The sequence below is a fragment of the Balaenoptera borealis genome (assembly GCF_965194805.1).
Source record: "Balaenoptera borealis genome assembly, chromosome: 3".
NCBI classification, from domain to species: Eukaryota; Metazoa; Chordata; class Mammalia; order Artiodactyla; family Balaenopteridae; genus Balaenoptera; species Balaenoptera borealis.
In genome coordinates this window covers 3,215,584-3,229,144 of record NC_138866.1, presented here as the reverse complement: position 1 = coordinate 3,229,144, position 13,561 = coordinate 3,215,584, and the positions used below count along the sequence as shown (strand labels likewise).

The following is a 13,561-nucleotide window of genomic DNA, read 5'->3' as shown; positions in this document are numbered from 1 at the left end:
GGCTCCGGGAGGCGAGCGGCACCCGCGGGCGAACGCGGCAGGCGGCGGGGACCCAAAGTTGCCTCCTCGCGGGCCCGCGTCCCTGGCGGGGCGGGAGCCGAGGCCGGCGAGGCGGCGGCCGCGGACCCGGCCTCCGGCGGCACCTGGGCAGCGGCCCCGCACGAGCAGCAGCGGCGGGGGCGGCGTTGGCGGCGGCGCGCGGGAAGCGAACCGGAGCTACGGCGCAGCGCGGCGGCCGCCGGGGAGCTCGGCTCAGGTGCGCGGCGAAGGGGGCGCGGGCCGGAGCTGGGCCGCCGGGACCGGGGCGGCGCGGCGCTCGCCGGAGGACCTCCGCCGCGGACCGGGTCCCCGCTTCAGCTGCCCGTCCCGGGCGCCCGCTGAGGTCCGGGTTACCCGCCCCCGCGAGCGGGCTTCGGGGCCCGGCCCCGCCCCCGCCGGCCCCCGGCAGGGCCGCCCCGCCCTCCGGCCGCCGGTGCCAGCCCTCGGCCCGCGATTTCTAAGGCACTGGCCGCGCCGCCGGGTGATCCCTTCGGGCTCAAGTTGCAAGGGGGCGGACCCGGGCCGGAGGTGGAGTCTCCCGCCAATTGAAGCCTCGGCTATAAATTGAGCTCCCCGCAGCGCCCAAGCCCAGATGCCTCGCCAAGCCACCCCGCGTTTGGTGGTGGGGGAAGGTAGAGGGTCCCAGGGGGCTCTGGGGGGCGCCGCCACCATGCTCCGCTCCCTGCTGCTTCACTCCCTGAGGCTCTGCGCCCAGACCGCCTCGTGCCTCGTGCTCTTCCCGCGCTTCCTCGGCACGGCCTTCATGCTCTGGCTGCTCGACTTCTTGTGCATCCGCAAGCATTTACTGGGCCGCCGACGCCGGGGTCAGCCCCAAACTGAAGTGGAGCTCAACAGCGATGGCGAGGAGATGCCCCCCGACGACCCGCCTATCTGCGTGTCCGACGACAACCGCCTGTGCACCCTGGCGTCGCTGAGGGCGGTGTGGCACGGCCAGAAGTTGGATTTCTTCAAGCAGGCGCACGAAGGCGGTCCGGCGCCCAATTCCGAGGTGGTCCTGCCCGACGGCTTCCAGAACCAGCACATCCTCGACTACGCCCGAGGAAACCGCCCGCTGGTGCTCAATTTCGGCAGCTGCACCTGACCACCGTTCATGGCGCGTATGAGCGCCTTCCAGCGCCTGGTCACCAAGTATCATCGCGACGTCGACTTCCTCATCATCTACATCGAGGAAGCGCACCCCTCGGACGGCTGGGTCACCACGGACTCTCCCTACAGCATCCCGCAGCACCGAAGCCTGGAGGACCGGGTCAGCGCAGCGCGGGTACTGCAGCAAGGTGCTCCCGAATGCTCTCTCGTCCTCGACACCATGGCCAACTCCAGCAGCTCAGCCTACGGCGCCTACTTCGAGCGCCTCTATGTCATCCAGAGTGGCACCATTATGTACCAGGGCGGCCGTGGCCCCGATGGCTACCAGGTCTCCGAGCTGCGCAGCTGGCTGGAGCACTACGATGAGCAGCTGCATGGCCCTCAGACCCGACGAGTGTAAACAACCAATGGACAATTGACTGAACTTGGCGGGCCATGCCTTCGAGCCTTCGAAGCCCACGTGCAAACGCCCCCAAACAAAGTCAGGCTTGGCGAGGGCCCAGTGACACAGATGTGCTGAGCCATGGATCTAAGGCTGAGTCTGCCCTCTCAGCCAAGCCACCTGAAGACTCTCCTCCACCTCCCCGGACTCTGCCTTTGTGACTGCCCTTGCCTGTACTTGCCTGGCTCGCTCTAAATCCCCTTCTGAGTGCGGGGGCAGCGCCACCCTTGCCTGTGTGCCCCTGGACTTGTCCTCGCAGAGGCCCCCGCCACGCGATCTCACACGCCCTCCCCAGAAGAGAATAGCCAGCGTGCCTTTAGCCAGGCGCATTGGCCCCGCGCTAAGAGACTTTGGCTGCGCCCGCGCGCCCTAGGCGCAGCTGGGTTCCAGCAGCGCGAGCCGCTTGCCTTAGTTGCCTGGCACCCACACCTGTCGCGCACGGGGAAGGGATGCCCTGCTGCTTTTGTGTCTATTTCTTGTCCCTGAGTTGGGGGGAGGAGGTTTGGGGTGGGGAAGGGTAGGCAGGGTTATTTCCCCCCTTTATTTTGGGTGCTCACGAGCCCGGCTGCTGATGACGAACTGTCTCTAACTGGTCTTGACCACGAGCTGGTTCTGAATTGCAGGAGGCTCGCAGTAGCGCCTAAAACGAGAGGGGAAAGTGCTCTGGGTTTCCATGAGGAAACCACGTCAACGGGGTGGGAGAGGGAGGTTGGGGAACTGCTTGGGGACAGAGGAAAACGGCTTGGGAGGCATTGGCGAGGTTCGCAGCGCCCCAGGGAGAAGGAAGGGGCTGGGGCTCCTGGCACACGGGGTTTGAGTGGTGGAGTCTGGGGGAGAAAGGTGGGGGAAGAGCCTGGGAACCCCGAACGAGGGGTCTCCCAGGCAAAGCTGCCGACTGCGGGGCCAGAAGGCGGGGGCCCCTGATCTGAAGGCCATTTAGTGATTGTTTCGCTGGAAATATTCCCTGTATATAAACTTCTTTTTACACTACAATAATAAAGGCTTGAAGTAAATTGCTTTCGGGTTGCCTTTGGTCCCTTTATTTTTTCTTCCCTCTGAATAGCGGCAGTAATTAAACACAAATCTCTCCCTCGCGTCCCCATAGTGACCCTGGGGGGAAGGGTGGAGAGAAGGAGCCTACGCTAGCGGGGGCGCGGGAGGGGAAGGAAGAAGGAAAGGGGTCCGTGGCGGTGCCCGGGAGGCGCACAGCCACGCACGCACCCGGGGTGGGGAACGTGAGGTCGCCAGGAGAGCTAAGAAGTGGAGCCCGGCTGGGTCCTGGAGGGAGGCGGGAGAGGCGGCGGGGCCCGCACTTGCCACCGCGCGCGCGCACACACGCACGCAGTTACAGCTGACCCTGCAGCCTCCCATCTAACTTCCCCCAGCGACAGTCGGTGGGGGGAGGGGACGGTGTGGGGTAGGGCCGGGGGGCTTTGCACCAGGTAGGGCTGGGCTCCCGCCCACCGCGGGCACCTCTGCGCACCTGGTTCCTCCCTAACCCCCTTCTAGCAGCTCCCTACTCCCTCGCGCCCTTCTCGAACCTACAAGATCGTCTCCCCCACCGCCCAATCTCCGCCTGGCTGCTGGGGTCCCCGGGAGGCGCTACTAGAATAGCGCAAGGTGGCGGAGGGAGGGGCGACGGGGGAGGGAGAGCGGGCCTGCAGCGCCATCACTCTAGCAGCAGCTCCTACTGAGGGGCGGGGGTGGCGCCGAGTGTGCCCCCTGCCCAGGACACCCCCTCCTCTTGCCCCTCCGCCGCTTCCCCAAGTTCAAGCCAAACCTCGTCACCACCCCCAACGCGCTCGGGTCTGGGAAGCGGAGGAGAGCGAGGTGGCTGAGCGGAGAGAGACCAGAAGGAGAGGGATGGCGGTGGCCGGGACCGGGGCTGGGAGAGGAGGGGGTCGTGGCTTCGGGCACAGACCCCCGCCCGCTGCCTAGGCCAGGCGCTCTCTCGCAGTCCCCGCTCTCACTATCTCCCCTGTTGCTCCGCAGGTGAGGACGACTCCGGGAGAGCGAGATTAGCTCGGCCCCCTCCTCCCTCTGCTACTGACCCCTTGAGCAGAAACGTGGGTCGGGGGAGACAGAGAAAGGAGCGCTGAGGCGGGAGTCCGTGGACCGGGAGTCGGGGTAGGCGAGGAGCCGAACCTCCCCGGCCAGAGAACCCAGGACCATCCCAGTCCCGGGATGGGGTGGGGGTGGGGGGCGGTGTCTGTGAGCGCCTGGGTGTGAGCGCTCGCGCTTGAAGCTGGGGCGGGGGGGGGGGGTGGGGGGGAGAGTGGGGGTCTGCGGGGATGAGCCTCCAGCAGGCTGGATGGAGGAGAGAGGCCCCAGCTCCATCAACGCCGCCTCCAGTTCCCTGCCCAGCCCCCATGCCGCTCCTCCGTGAAACTTTTTCGAACACCCTGAGCTGGGGAATTTTTTTTTTTTTTTTTTGCTTTAAAAGTATTTAAATTGAAAAAAAATTACTTTTAAGAAAAAATTGGCACAGATGGTATTTCTGCGTCTCCTCCCATCCCCCTCCTCCCGCGCGCTTCTTCTCACCCCAAAACCCCCAAGAAGAATACTGAGCAAGCGGCGGGGATGCGGCCGGGCGCCGGGGAGGACCCGCCCAGAGCTCTTGTGCGCGCCGCCCGGTGGGGGGGGCTTGGTGGCCGGGAGGAAGCGGAGGGAGGCCCGGGACGGCGGGGCGCCGCCGCGGGGGTCCTACTGCGTGCTCGGCAGCTCCTCGTCCCGGTCCTCCACTTGGGGGTCTAGTTGGACGCGCTGAGCGCCCTGCCCTCCCCGTGGAGCCTGCGCCCCCTGGGCCTCCTCGGGCTTCCCGGACCGAAACTAGGAGCGCTCGGCGCCGGGACCTGCGGCTCCTGCCGCAGCCTGCGCGGCCCGGTGCGCTCGCCGCTCCGGGGGCGCCCCGGCCACCCCTCTCTTCTTTCTCTTCTCCGGCCTCCCTGTCTCCCTTCCTCCCCTTCATCAGTCCGTTTCCTTCTCGCTCTTCCTTTTCCCTCCTTTTCTTGTTTCTTTCTCTCCTTTCTTTTCTCCCTTTTTCTTTAAAATCTCCCCTTCTTACAAAAAGAGTGCACGCTCATTGCCGAAAACACAGAAAAGTCCCAAGAAAATAACATCAACCTAAGGTAACCTCCTGGTGTGTGCACTTTCTCACCTGCCTCTCGCATTCAAGAGCGGGATTATCGTTTTACAGGCTGGCATTAACTTTTGACTCCCTGGCACCCCTCTTTCCATGCACCCCTCCCCTCTTTCCATGTCTGTAAATAAGTATTGAATGACGCCAGGCCACGTCTTGGAACAGAGGGCCAGAGATGGCTCCGTGGGCGCCCCAGGTGCGAGGGATGCTTCACTGTTATGAACATTCTTCCAACCGTGCCCACGGCTCTACCCACCTTTACCCCACTAGCCCATTTCTTAAAGTGAAATTGCTAGACACATGCACACCTATAAGATGCCTGTTTTGCCCCATTTTGCTAAACTGCCTTCTAGAAAATCTATTTGATTTTATTGTTTTGTATTTTCCCAGTGCGCTCTCTCTCTTCCTTATTTTTAAGTGAAAAATATGAAGATGAGACATAAATGCATTTTCAATATTAAATGTTAAGTACAGAAGAACATAGAGCAGAAAGTGCAAGGCTTGCTTAGAGCAGGAGCTTTCAAACTGCATGTCAAGTCCCAGCGGTGGGTCAAAAATCAACTTATCAGATCAAGTCAAGCATTTTGAAGAACTGAAATGGAATAAATACAATATAAATACCAAGGTACATGTCACCTAAGGTAACTATAGTTTCCTGAAACTTTTGTTCTAACTGTGCGTGTGTGTGTGCACGTGTGCTCACACACAAGCAATGTGGCTGATGTGAAATGTATTTCTACCGAGGGACCAAAAATGTCTGGAAATGTTTGAAAGCCACCACCAAGTGTCCCCAGTCTTTCCATCTCCAGACAGCCCCTGTCAACTGTTTTGTGTGTTTCCTTCCAGACTCTACTTCACAGATTGAAACCCTATCCGAGCACATTCTCAGATCTAGTTTCCGTTATTCTGTCATCAGGATCATGCTGCAGAGTGTTTGACGATCACCCACACCGGCCCCACACACTTTTCATGCCGTTCCCTATCCCGGCATCCTCTGCCCATCCATACATCTAGTCTCAGCAGGTCTGTGCCTGCAGGATAACTTGTGCCAGGCACCATCTAGATGTCTGAGTGCCCCCCGCCCCCAGAAGGAACTCATCTCTGCCCTCAAGGAATGCTCAGAGCAATGGGTGGGAGGGGGTGAGACAGCCGTCATTCTTATCATTACCATCACCAACATCCTCATCATTAATATTTTCAAGGTCCGTGTCAGCTTAGCACACGGTTTAGCCTTAAGCAGGGAGAGGGGCATGAAAGGAGTTCCTAGAGAAGGTCTTATTTGCCCCTTGAAGACACAAGTGCCGCCTCCAGGCAGACAGCGAAGGAAGGGCATCCTTGGCAGAGGGTACTGCCAGTGCAAAGCCACGGAGGCCTAAAGGTGCAAGTTGTGTTCAGAAAACAATACCTGAAGGAAATAAACTGTTGGGTAAAGGGCTATGTAGGTAACCAAGAGGTCCATGGCCTCCTATTTATATTATCCAGACATCCATCTGCAGAGAAGTAACATTTCCAACTGTGGGACTACCCACACGTGCCATAGTAGGAAGTGACATCTGAGTGTTTGATCTAGGGACCAGGCACTGGGCAGAGTGCTTTCTCAGAATTATCCGATTCGGTCATCCTCACATCCCTCTTAGACGAGTACGATCATTAGCCCCATTTCAAGGATGAAGAAACTGAGACTTGGCATGGCTGGAGTGAGATGGGCCAAGGGGTTACGGGCTGAATTGTGTCCACCCCCAAAAGTCATATGTCGAAGTCCTAACCCCTAGCCCCTCAGAATGTGACCTTATTTGGAGACAGGATCTTTAAAGAGGTAATAAGTTAGTATGAGGGCACTGGGGTGGGCCCTAATCCAATCTGACTGGTGTCCTTAAAAGAAGAGATTAGGACACAGACACACACGGAGGGATGACCGTGTGAGGACACAGGGAGAAGACGGCCATCTACAAGCCAAGGAGAGAGCCCTCAGGAGAAACCAACTCTGCTGATACCTTGATCTCAGACTCACAGCCTCCAGAACAGTGAGCATAAATTCCTGTTGTTTAAGTCACCCAGTCTGTGGTACTTTGTGATAGCAGCCCTACAAAGTGAAATATAAGATCACGGACTAGAGAGCAGCTTTGACCACAGGCCTCTCTGACCCTTGTGTCCGGGGTTTAACATCAGGCTACACAGAGTCCCTCTCACAGTGGCTAAATGATCAAGGACCTTGAGTCTCCCCGATGCAGACCGTTTGCTCCGTCTGTGGTTACATGAAAACGCAGCCCATAGGACAGTGGGTTTGATTTGGGCGGTGAGTGTGCGTGCTCTTTTTTAATATCTGCAAAGAAACACACGCATGCAGCTCTGGAAAAATCTATCCCAAGGAATTCACAGTAGCTGTCTCTGTGTGGGCGGGATTATGAGTGTTTTCTTACTTTCTTCTTGTTGCTTGTCTGTAGCCTGTGATTTTTCTGTAGTGAACGTGTATTGCTCTTATGACAGAAAAATAAGACTAAAAACAGAAAAAACAATGGCTGTAGCAAGCAGAAACCCAGATGTCAGGGCAGAGAGAGGTTCTGGCTGGAGATGGGGAGCTCTGGACCAGACCCAGGGGTGGGAGGTGGGTGTTGGGTGGGGTGGCGCTGAGATAAGAGACATTGGAAAGGGAGGAAGGGGGTAAGGCTGCTAAATAAAGTACAGGACATCAGTTAAATTTGAATTTCAGATAAACAACAAAAATTTTTTTAGTATAGGTATATCCCAAATATTGCATGGATATACTTTTACTAAAAAAAAAAATATTCATTGTTTATCTAAAATGCAAATATAACTGGACATCCTGGGTTGTTGGTTTTTTTAATGTGACAGTTCTAAGGGGGGAGGTGACAATAATGCAATCTCTCAGGCTCAGGCAGGGCCAGCCTCAGAGCTCAAAGGACCATAGGTGGGAAAGGTGAAGCCGTGGTCTCTAGGATCTTGAGTTCCATCTTCCAGAGGCAGCTGGGCCTCTGTGGCCAGAGAGAGGCCCCCAGACTCCCCAGGGACTGTATCTGGCGACCTGGAGCCAAGGAAGAAAGGGCCATCAGTTCAGCCAGCTATGTCATTTGCAGGACCCAGTGCAAAAGGAAAATGCAGAGCCCCTTGTACAAAATGCAGGGGGCAAGGGGCCAGTAAAAGTACAAAATATAACGCTTTTTCCTTTCTTTCCTGGTACCTCAACTTGTGGTGTTTATTTGTTACTTAACGTCACTATCAATAAAGAAAAATTAACATTTTGGATGGTGTATTAGTCTGGGTTCTCCAGAGAAACAGAGCCAACGGGAGAGAGAGGGAGAGAGATTTACGATAAGGAATTGGCTCATGTGATTATGGAGGCTGACAAGTCCAAGATTTGCCGTGGGCAACCCAGAGGCCCGGAGGGCCGTTCACATAAGTTCTAGTCCAAGTCCAAAGGCCCAAGGCCCAGGAGAGCTGATGGAATAAGTCCCAGTCTGAGTCTGAGTCTGAAGGCAGAAGAAGACTGATGTCCCAGCCCCAAGACAGTCAGGCAGAAAGAGCGAATTCTCCCTTCCTCCCTTTTATCCTGGTCAGGCCCTCAACTGATTGGACGAGGCCCACCCACACTGAGAGAGCAATCTGCTTTCCTCAGTCTCCTCAGATTCCAATGTTAACCTCATCCAGAAACACCCCACAGACTCACCCAGAATCATGTTTGGCCAAATGACTGGACACCCCACAGCCCAGTCAAGTTGACTCATAATGTTGACCATCTCAAATTATTAGCATGAATTTTGCCATTCATCTTTCCAGTTTTAAACGCAAGAAGAGCATTTAGTCCATAACATGGAATCACTGAAATTACATGATTTGCATTTTGTAGCTCATACCTGCCCCTGTATTTCATCCTCACCAGCACAGTGGAAATACTGTGCAAACCTGACTCAGCTGTTTCCATCTCCCTTCATGGTGCACGTTTTAAGGACATCCTGCTGCTGAGGAAGACAGGATGGAAGGGGAAGGAGCTATGGGCTGCCCGATTGCCCCCCTCCTCCGTGCCATCATTTTCCGGGTAAGCGATCGACTGCTTCCAAACACACCTACATACCTCTGACTCACTCTGAGTCCTGCTTAACACCATGCTGTTGCAGGGCTCCTGACACCCTCTGCTCACCACATCACGAATGCCACACGGGGACTTGGCGGCAGGGAACCGGGAGGTGCTATCACCTCTGCTCCATGCCTGCTCCTGTGTCCCTTCCAACTTCACTTACAAAACACAGTGCAAAGACAAAAAGTATTAAGAATTTCAATTTGCATCATTTTTAAGATTCCACATATAAGTGATGTCATATGATATTTGCCTTTTTCTGTCTTACTTTGCTTAGTATGATCATCTCCAGGTCCATCCACGTGGCTGCAAATGGCATTATTTCATTCATTTTTATGGCTGAGTAATATTCCATTGTAATATTCCATATCTTTATCCATTCTCTGTTGATGGACATTTAGGTTGCTTCCATGTCTTGGCTATTGTAAATAGTGCTGCTTTGAACAGTGGGGTGCATGTACCTTTTCGAATTAGAGTTTTCATCTTTTCTGGATACATGCCCAGGAGTGGGATTGCTGGATCTTATGGTAGCTCTATTTTTAGTTTTTTAAGGAACCTCCATACTGTTCTCCATAGTGGCTGAACCAATTTACATTCCCACCAACAGTGTAGGCGGGTTCCCTTCTCTCCCCACCCTCTCCAGCATTTGTTATTTGTAGACTTGTTGATGATGGCCATTCTGACCGGTGTGAGGTGATACCTCATTGTACATATCACTTATTTACAAAACAGAAACAGACCCACAGACATAGAAAACAAATTTATGGTTACCAAAGGGGAAGTGGGGGAGGGATAAATTAGGAGTTTGGGATTAACAGATACTCACTACTATATATAAAATAGCTAAACAACAAGGACCTACTGTATAGATCAGGTAACTATATTCAATATCCTGTAATATCCTGTAATGAAAGAATCTGAATATATATACATATATATATATATTCAGTTATACATATATAACTGAATCACTTTGCTGTATACCAGAAACTAACACAACATTGTAAGTCACCTATACTTCAATTTAAAAAAAAGAATTTCAAGCCGGTGACCACAGAGCGCCGAATCCAGCTTGGGGCCCTTCAAGCAAGGGACCTGTACAGCTGCCCAGGATGCACACTTGGGAATCCGACCCCGACAGTCAGGCCCAAGTGCCCAGAGACCACCTGGGCCAGCCTCCTCATCACACCCCGGCCCAGGCCTGCACGCACCCTTCACGCTCACACAGACACACAAGCCGTAGGTCCCAGGAGTAGGGTTGGCTCCTCAGGTCGGCGCAGTGGCCCGGGTTATGGTTGCTCCCAGCTCTCCGGGGAGGAGAGTGGAGCTGGGCAACGTTAGGTAACACCCCCGGGATACACGCTGTTGGCCTCCAAACCACGTCCCTGGCTCTTCCCGCTGTCCAGGGGGACAACCCTTACTGGGTGTTTGCTCGCCCCGGGCCGGGCGCCGTGAAGATGGCAGGCGGATTCTCGCCATCATAGTGTGCCAGGACCCTGCTGGCCCAGGGAGGCCGAGGCTTGAGGCAGAGCCCGGCTGGGTAGGGGGAGGTGTCAGCCAGAGGGAGGAACGCGTGCAAAGGCCAGGAAAAGGCACAGCCCGTCATTCAGCCAGAGATGCAATGCACGTGTGTGAGGAGGTGCCCCATACCTCCACTCTCCAGACCCTCGGTGAGCCCCCAACACCCACCAGGCCTGCACGAGGCACAGGGGAGGCCTGGTCCCACGCTCACAGAGCCATCAGGCTAGTTGGAGAAACAGAAACCAACAATGGAGAAAGCCCGGGAGGTGGGAAACCCAAGGCAGGAGGACAAGGAGGGCCGCCCAGAGGAGGTGTACCATGAAGGATTGCGAACTCAGCTGGGAGCCCAGAACCTCGGGGATGCAAAGAATGACATGTGCGGAACGTTGGCAGCAAGAACACTCTAGCAGGTTTGGGCAGCAGCAGTAAAGTCCATGAGGCCAGGAAGGGGCAGGCAGGGGTCAAAGTGGGGCTGGAAGGTCCTTTGTGGCGCTGACGCTTTAGCCTGAAGGCCTTGGGGAGAGGCAGGAAAGTGCCACGCGGTGAGCAGGTGGGCTGTGGAACAAGCCTCTGTCCGGGTCCGGGGCTCGGGGCTGCTGTCTTTGGAAAAAAATCCTGGCACCGCCAGGGTAAGGGAATAGAGCAGCTTACAAGTGATAACAAAAAACTAAGGCAGCGGCCCAGGATGCACAAGGACCACAGAGCCCAGAGAGAGGCTGGTGCCCCTGGGGGGGACACCGCACACAAGGCAGGGGTGTCAGCAGTCAGTGCCCCACCCATGACCAATGAGGAGGAAACTACACTGTATCCCTGTCCCACACCTACAGAAAAATAAGTTGCCAGCGGGCTAAAGATCTGAGTATGGAAATCAAACAGTTACAACTTTTGGAAGAATATGCTTCTGGCGTAATGAGATACCACCTCACCCCCATTAGCATGGCTACTATTTTTAAAAAAGAAGAAAGTAACAAGTACTGGTAAGGGTGTACTGAGATTGGAATCCGTGTGCTCTGCTGGTGGGAATGTAAAATGCTGCAGCCACTGTGGAAAACAGTATGGCACGTCCCCAAAAAATTAAATGTAAAATTATCATTTGATCCAGCAATTCCACTTCTGGGTACACATTCAAAAGAACTGAAAGCAGACTCTTAAAGAGATATTTGTACACCCACGTTCACAGCAGCATTATTCACAGTAGCCAAAAGGTGGAGACAACCCAAGTGTCCATGGATGGAGGAATGGATAAACAAGATGTGAGCTACACTAAAATGGAATGTTACTCAGCCTTAAGAAGGAAGGACATTCTGACACAGGGCACAGCCTGGATGAACCTTGAGGTCATTATGCTGAGTGAAATAAGCCAGTCACAAAAGGACAAACATTTATGATTCCACTCGTATTAGGTCCCTAAAGGAGTCAAATTCATAGGGACAGAAATTAAAATGGTGGGTGTCAGGGGCTGGGGGAGGGGAGGAATAGAAGTTGTATTTTAACGAGTACAGTATTAGTTGTGCAAGATGAAAAGAGTTCTGAGGGTGAACGGTGGGGATGTTTGCACATCAATGGGATGGAACTTAATGCCACTGAATTACACACTCGAAAATGGTTTAAAATGGTAAATTTTATTTTATGCGTATTTTACCACAATTTTTAAATATATATTTTTTGTATAGACACATACAAGGTTGTTTTTTTTAAGAATATCTTTGTGTTCTAAGGATAGGGGAGATTTTCCTATTTAAAAAAGATAAATAAACATAAAGGAAATATCACCCTATGGAAAAATTTAAAAATATTCTCTGTAACCAAAGATGCTATGAAAAAAGTTGGCGCTTGTCCTGGTGTTTACGCTTCTCCCTCCAGACCCCCATCACTGCCGCAGCTGGCTCTCCGCCGGCCAGCCTGGGTTCTCCAGCTACCGGGCTCTCTTCTATGGGCTCTGGGTTTTGCCAACAGGAGGCGCCAGCAGGAGCCTGGAGGCGGCAGGGTTGCCTTGGGTGGACTTTCTCCACCCAGCCCTGCCTCTCCTCGCCCCTTGAGGCCTAGGGGTGGCAATGGTTCCCAGCCCTGCCAGCCCTGGGCACCGCCCCTTCCCTTGTTGGTTTCTTTGCACCTCAGTAAGTCGTCCTCTTATTAAACTGTCCTCAAACCCCCGATTTGAGGGTACCAGTTGTTTCCTGCTGGCACCCTAGCTGTTTAAAAAAAAGGACAAAGCAGATCAGGAAGCATATTTGTGGCCCCTAGAGCCAACAGAAGAATACAGACGATGAACTTTCACACGTAGTAGAGAGATGGACAAAGAGTGGAAACCAGAAATTGCCCAACGTGGAAAGGAAGACGGCAAAGACCACGTGAGGCCACTCACCTTCCGTGGTGGACAGAAGAATGTCCCCAATGGTGTCCACATCCTAATCCCCAGACCCTGTGAATAGGTCCCTTTACATGGCCGATGCAGAAGTTAAGAACCTTGAGGTTGGGGAGATGATCCTGGATTTTCCCACTGAGGCTAATGTCATCATCACAAGGTCCCCGCAAGAGGGTCAGAGGAGAGAGAGATTGGAAGATGCTACGCTGCTGGCTTTGAAGAGGGGGGAAGGGGCCATGAGCCAAGGAGTGCAGGTGTCTCTAGAAGCTGGAAAAGGCAAAACCAAAGAGGGACTCTCCCCTAGAGTCTTTGGAAGGAGGACAGCCCTACCAACACCTTGATCTCAGCCCAGTGAGACCCGAGCCAGCCTTCTAACCTCCAGAACCATGAGAGAACAAATTTTCACGGTTCCAAGCCCCTAAATTGTGGTACTTTGTCTCAGTAGCAGTAGGAAACTATTGCACTTTCACTAGGAACCAGGGAAATGCAAACCAAAACAGCAAAGCCACGCCACTTCCCACCTAGGTCGGCAACACGTAAGGGTGTCTACACGGAGAACCCGGGATCGGTCCTCTGCCCTGTTGGGAGGGGCCGGCAGGAGACGAGTTTTGGAGACACCCGACAGCATCACAGGAACTGGACGTACTCACACCCATCACGCAGAAAAGCCACCTTGAGCCCCAGAGCCCAGTCTTCAGAGACGGTCCCCAACAACCACGCCTGCTGTGGCCCCTCCCACTCTGGCTCTGGGCTGGCCTGTCACTGGCTTTAACCAGCAGAAGGGACAGTGTGGGCGTCTGGGTCCAGGCCTGAGGGAGACCTGGCAGTTTCTGCTTTCATGCTTTTGGGGGCCCA

The 13,561-nt window shown here is 54.5% G+C and overlaps 1 protein-coding gene across 1 annotated transcript; it reads left to right on the top strand.

The window, feature by feature from the left end:
* Nucleotides 1-528: 528 nt before the first annotated feature.
* On the top strand, nt 529-2,947 carry DIO3 (iodothyronine deiodinase 3). Its single transcript, XM_082388668.1, has one exon. It carries the CDS (start codon nt 632-634, stop codon nt 1,544-1,546), a length of 915 nt encoding a protein of 304 aa, XP_082244794.1. The 5' UTR covers nt 529-631; the 3' UTR covers nt 1,547-2,947.
* The last annotated feature ends 10,614 nt before the right edge of the window (nt 2,948-13,561 follow it).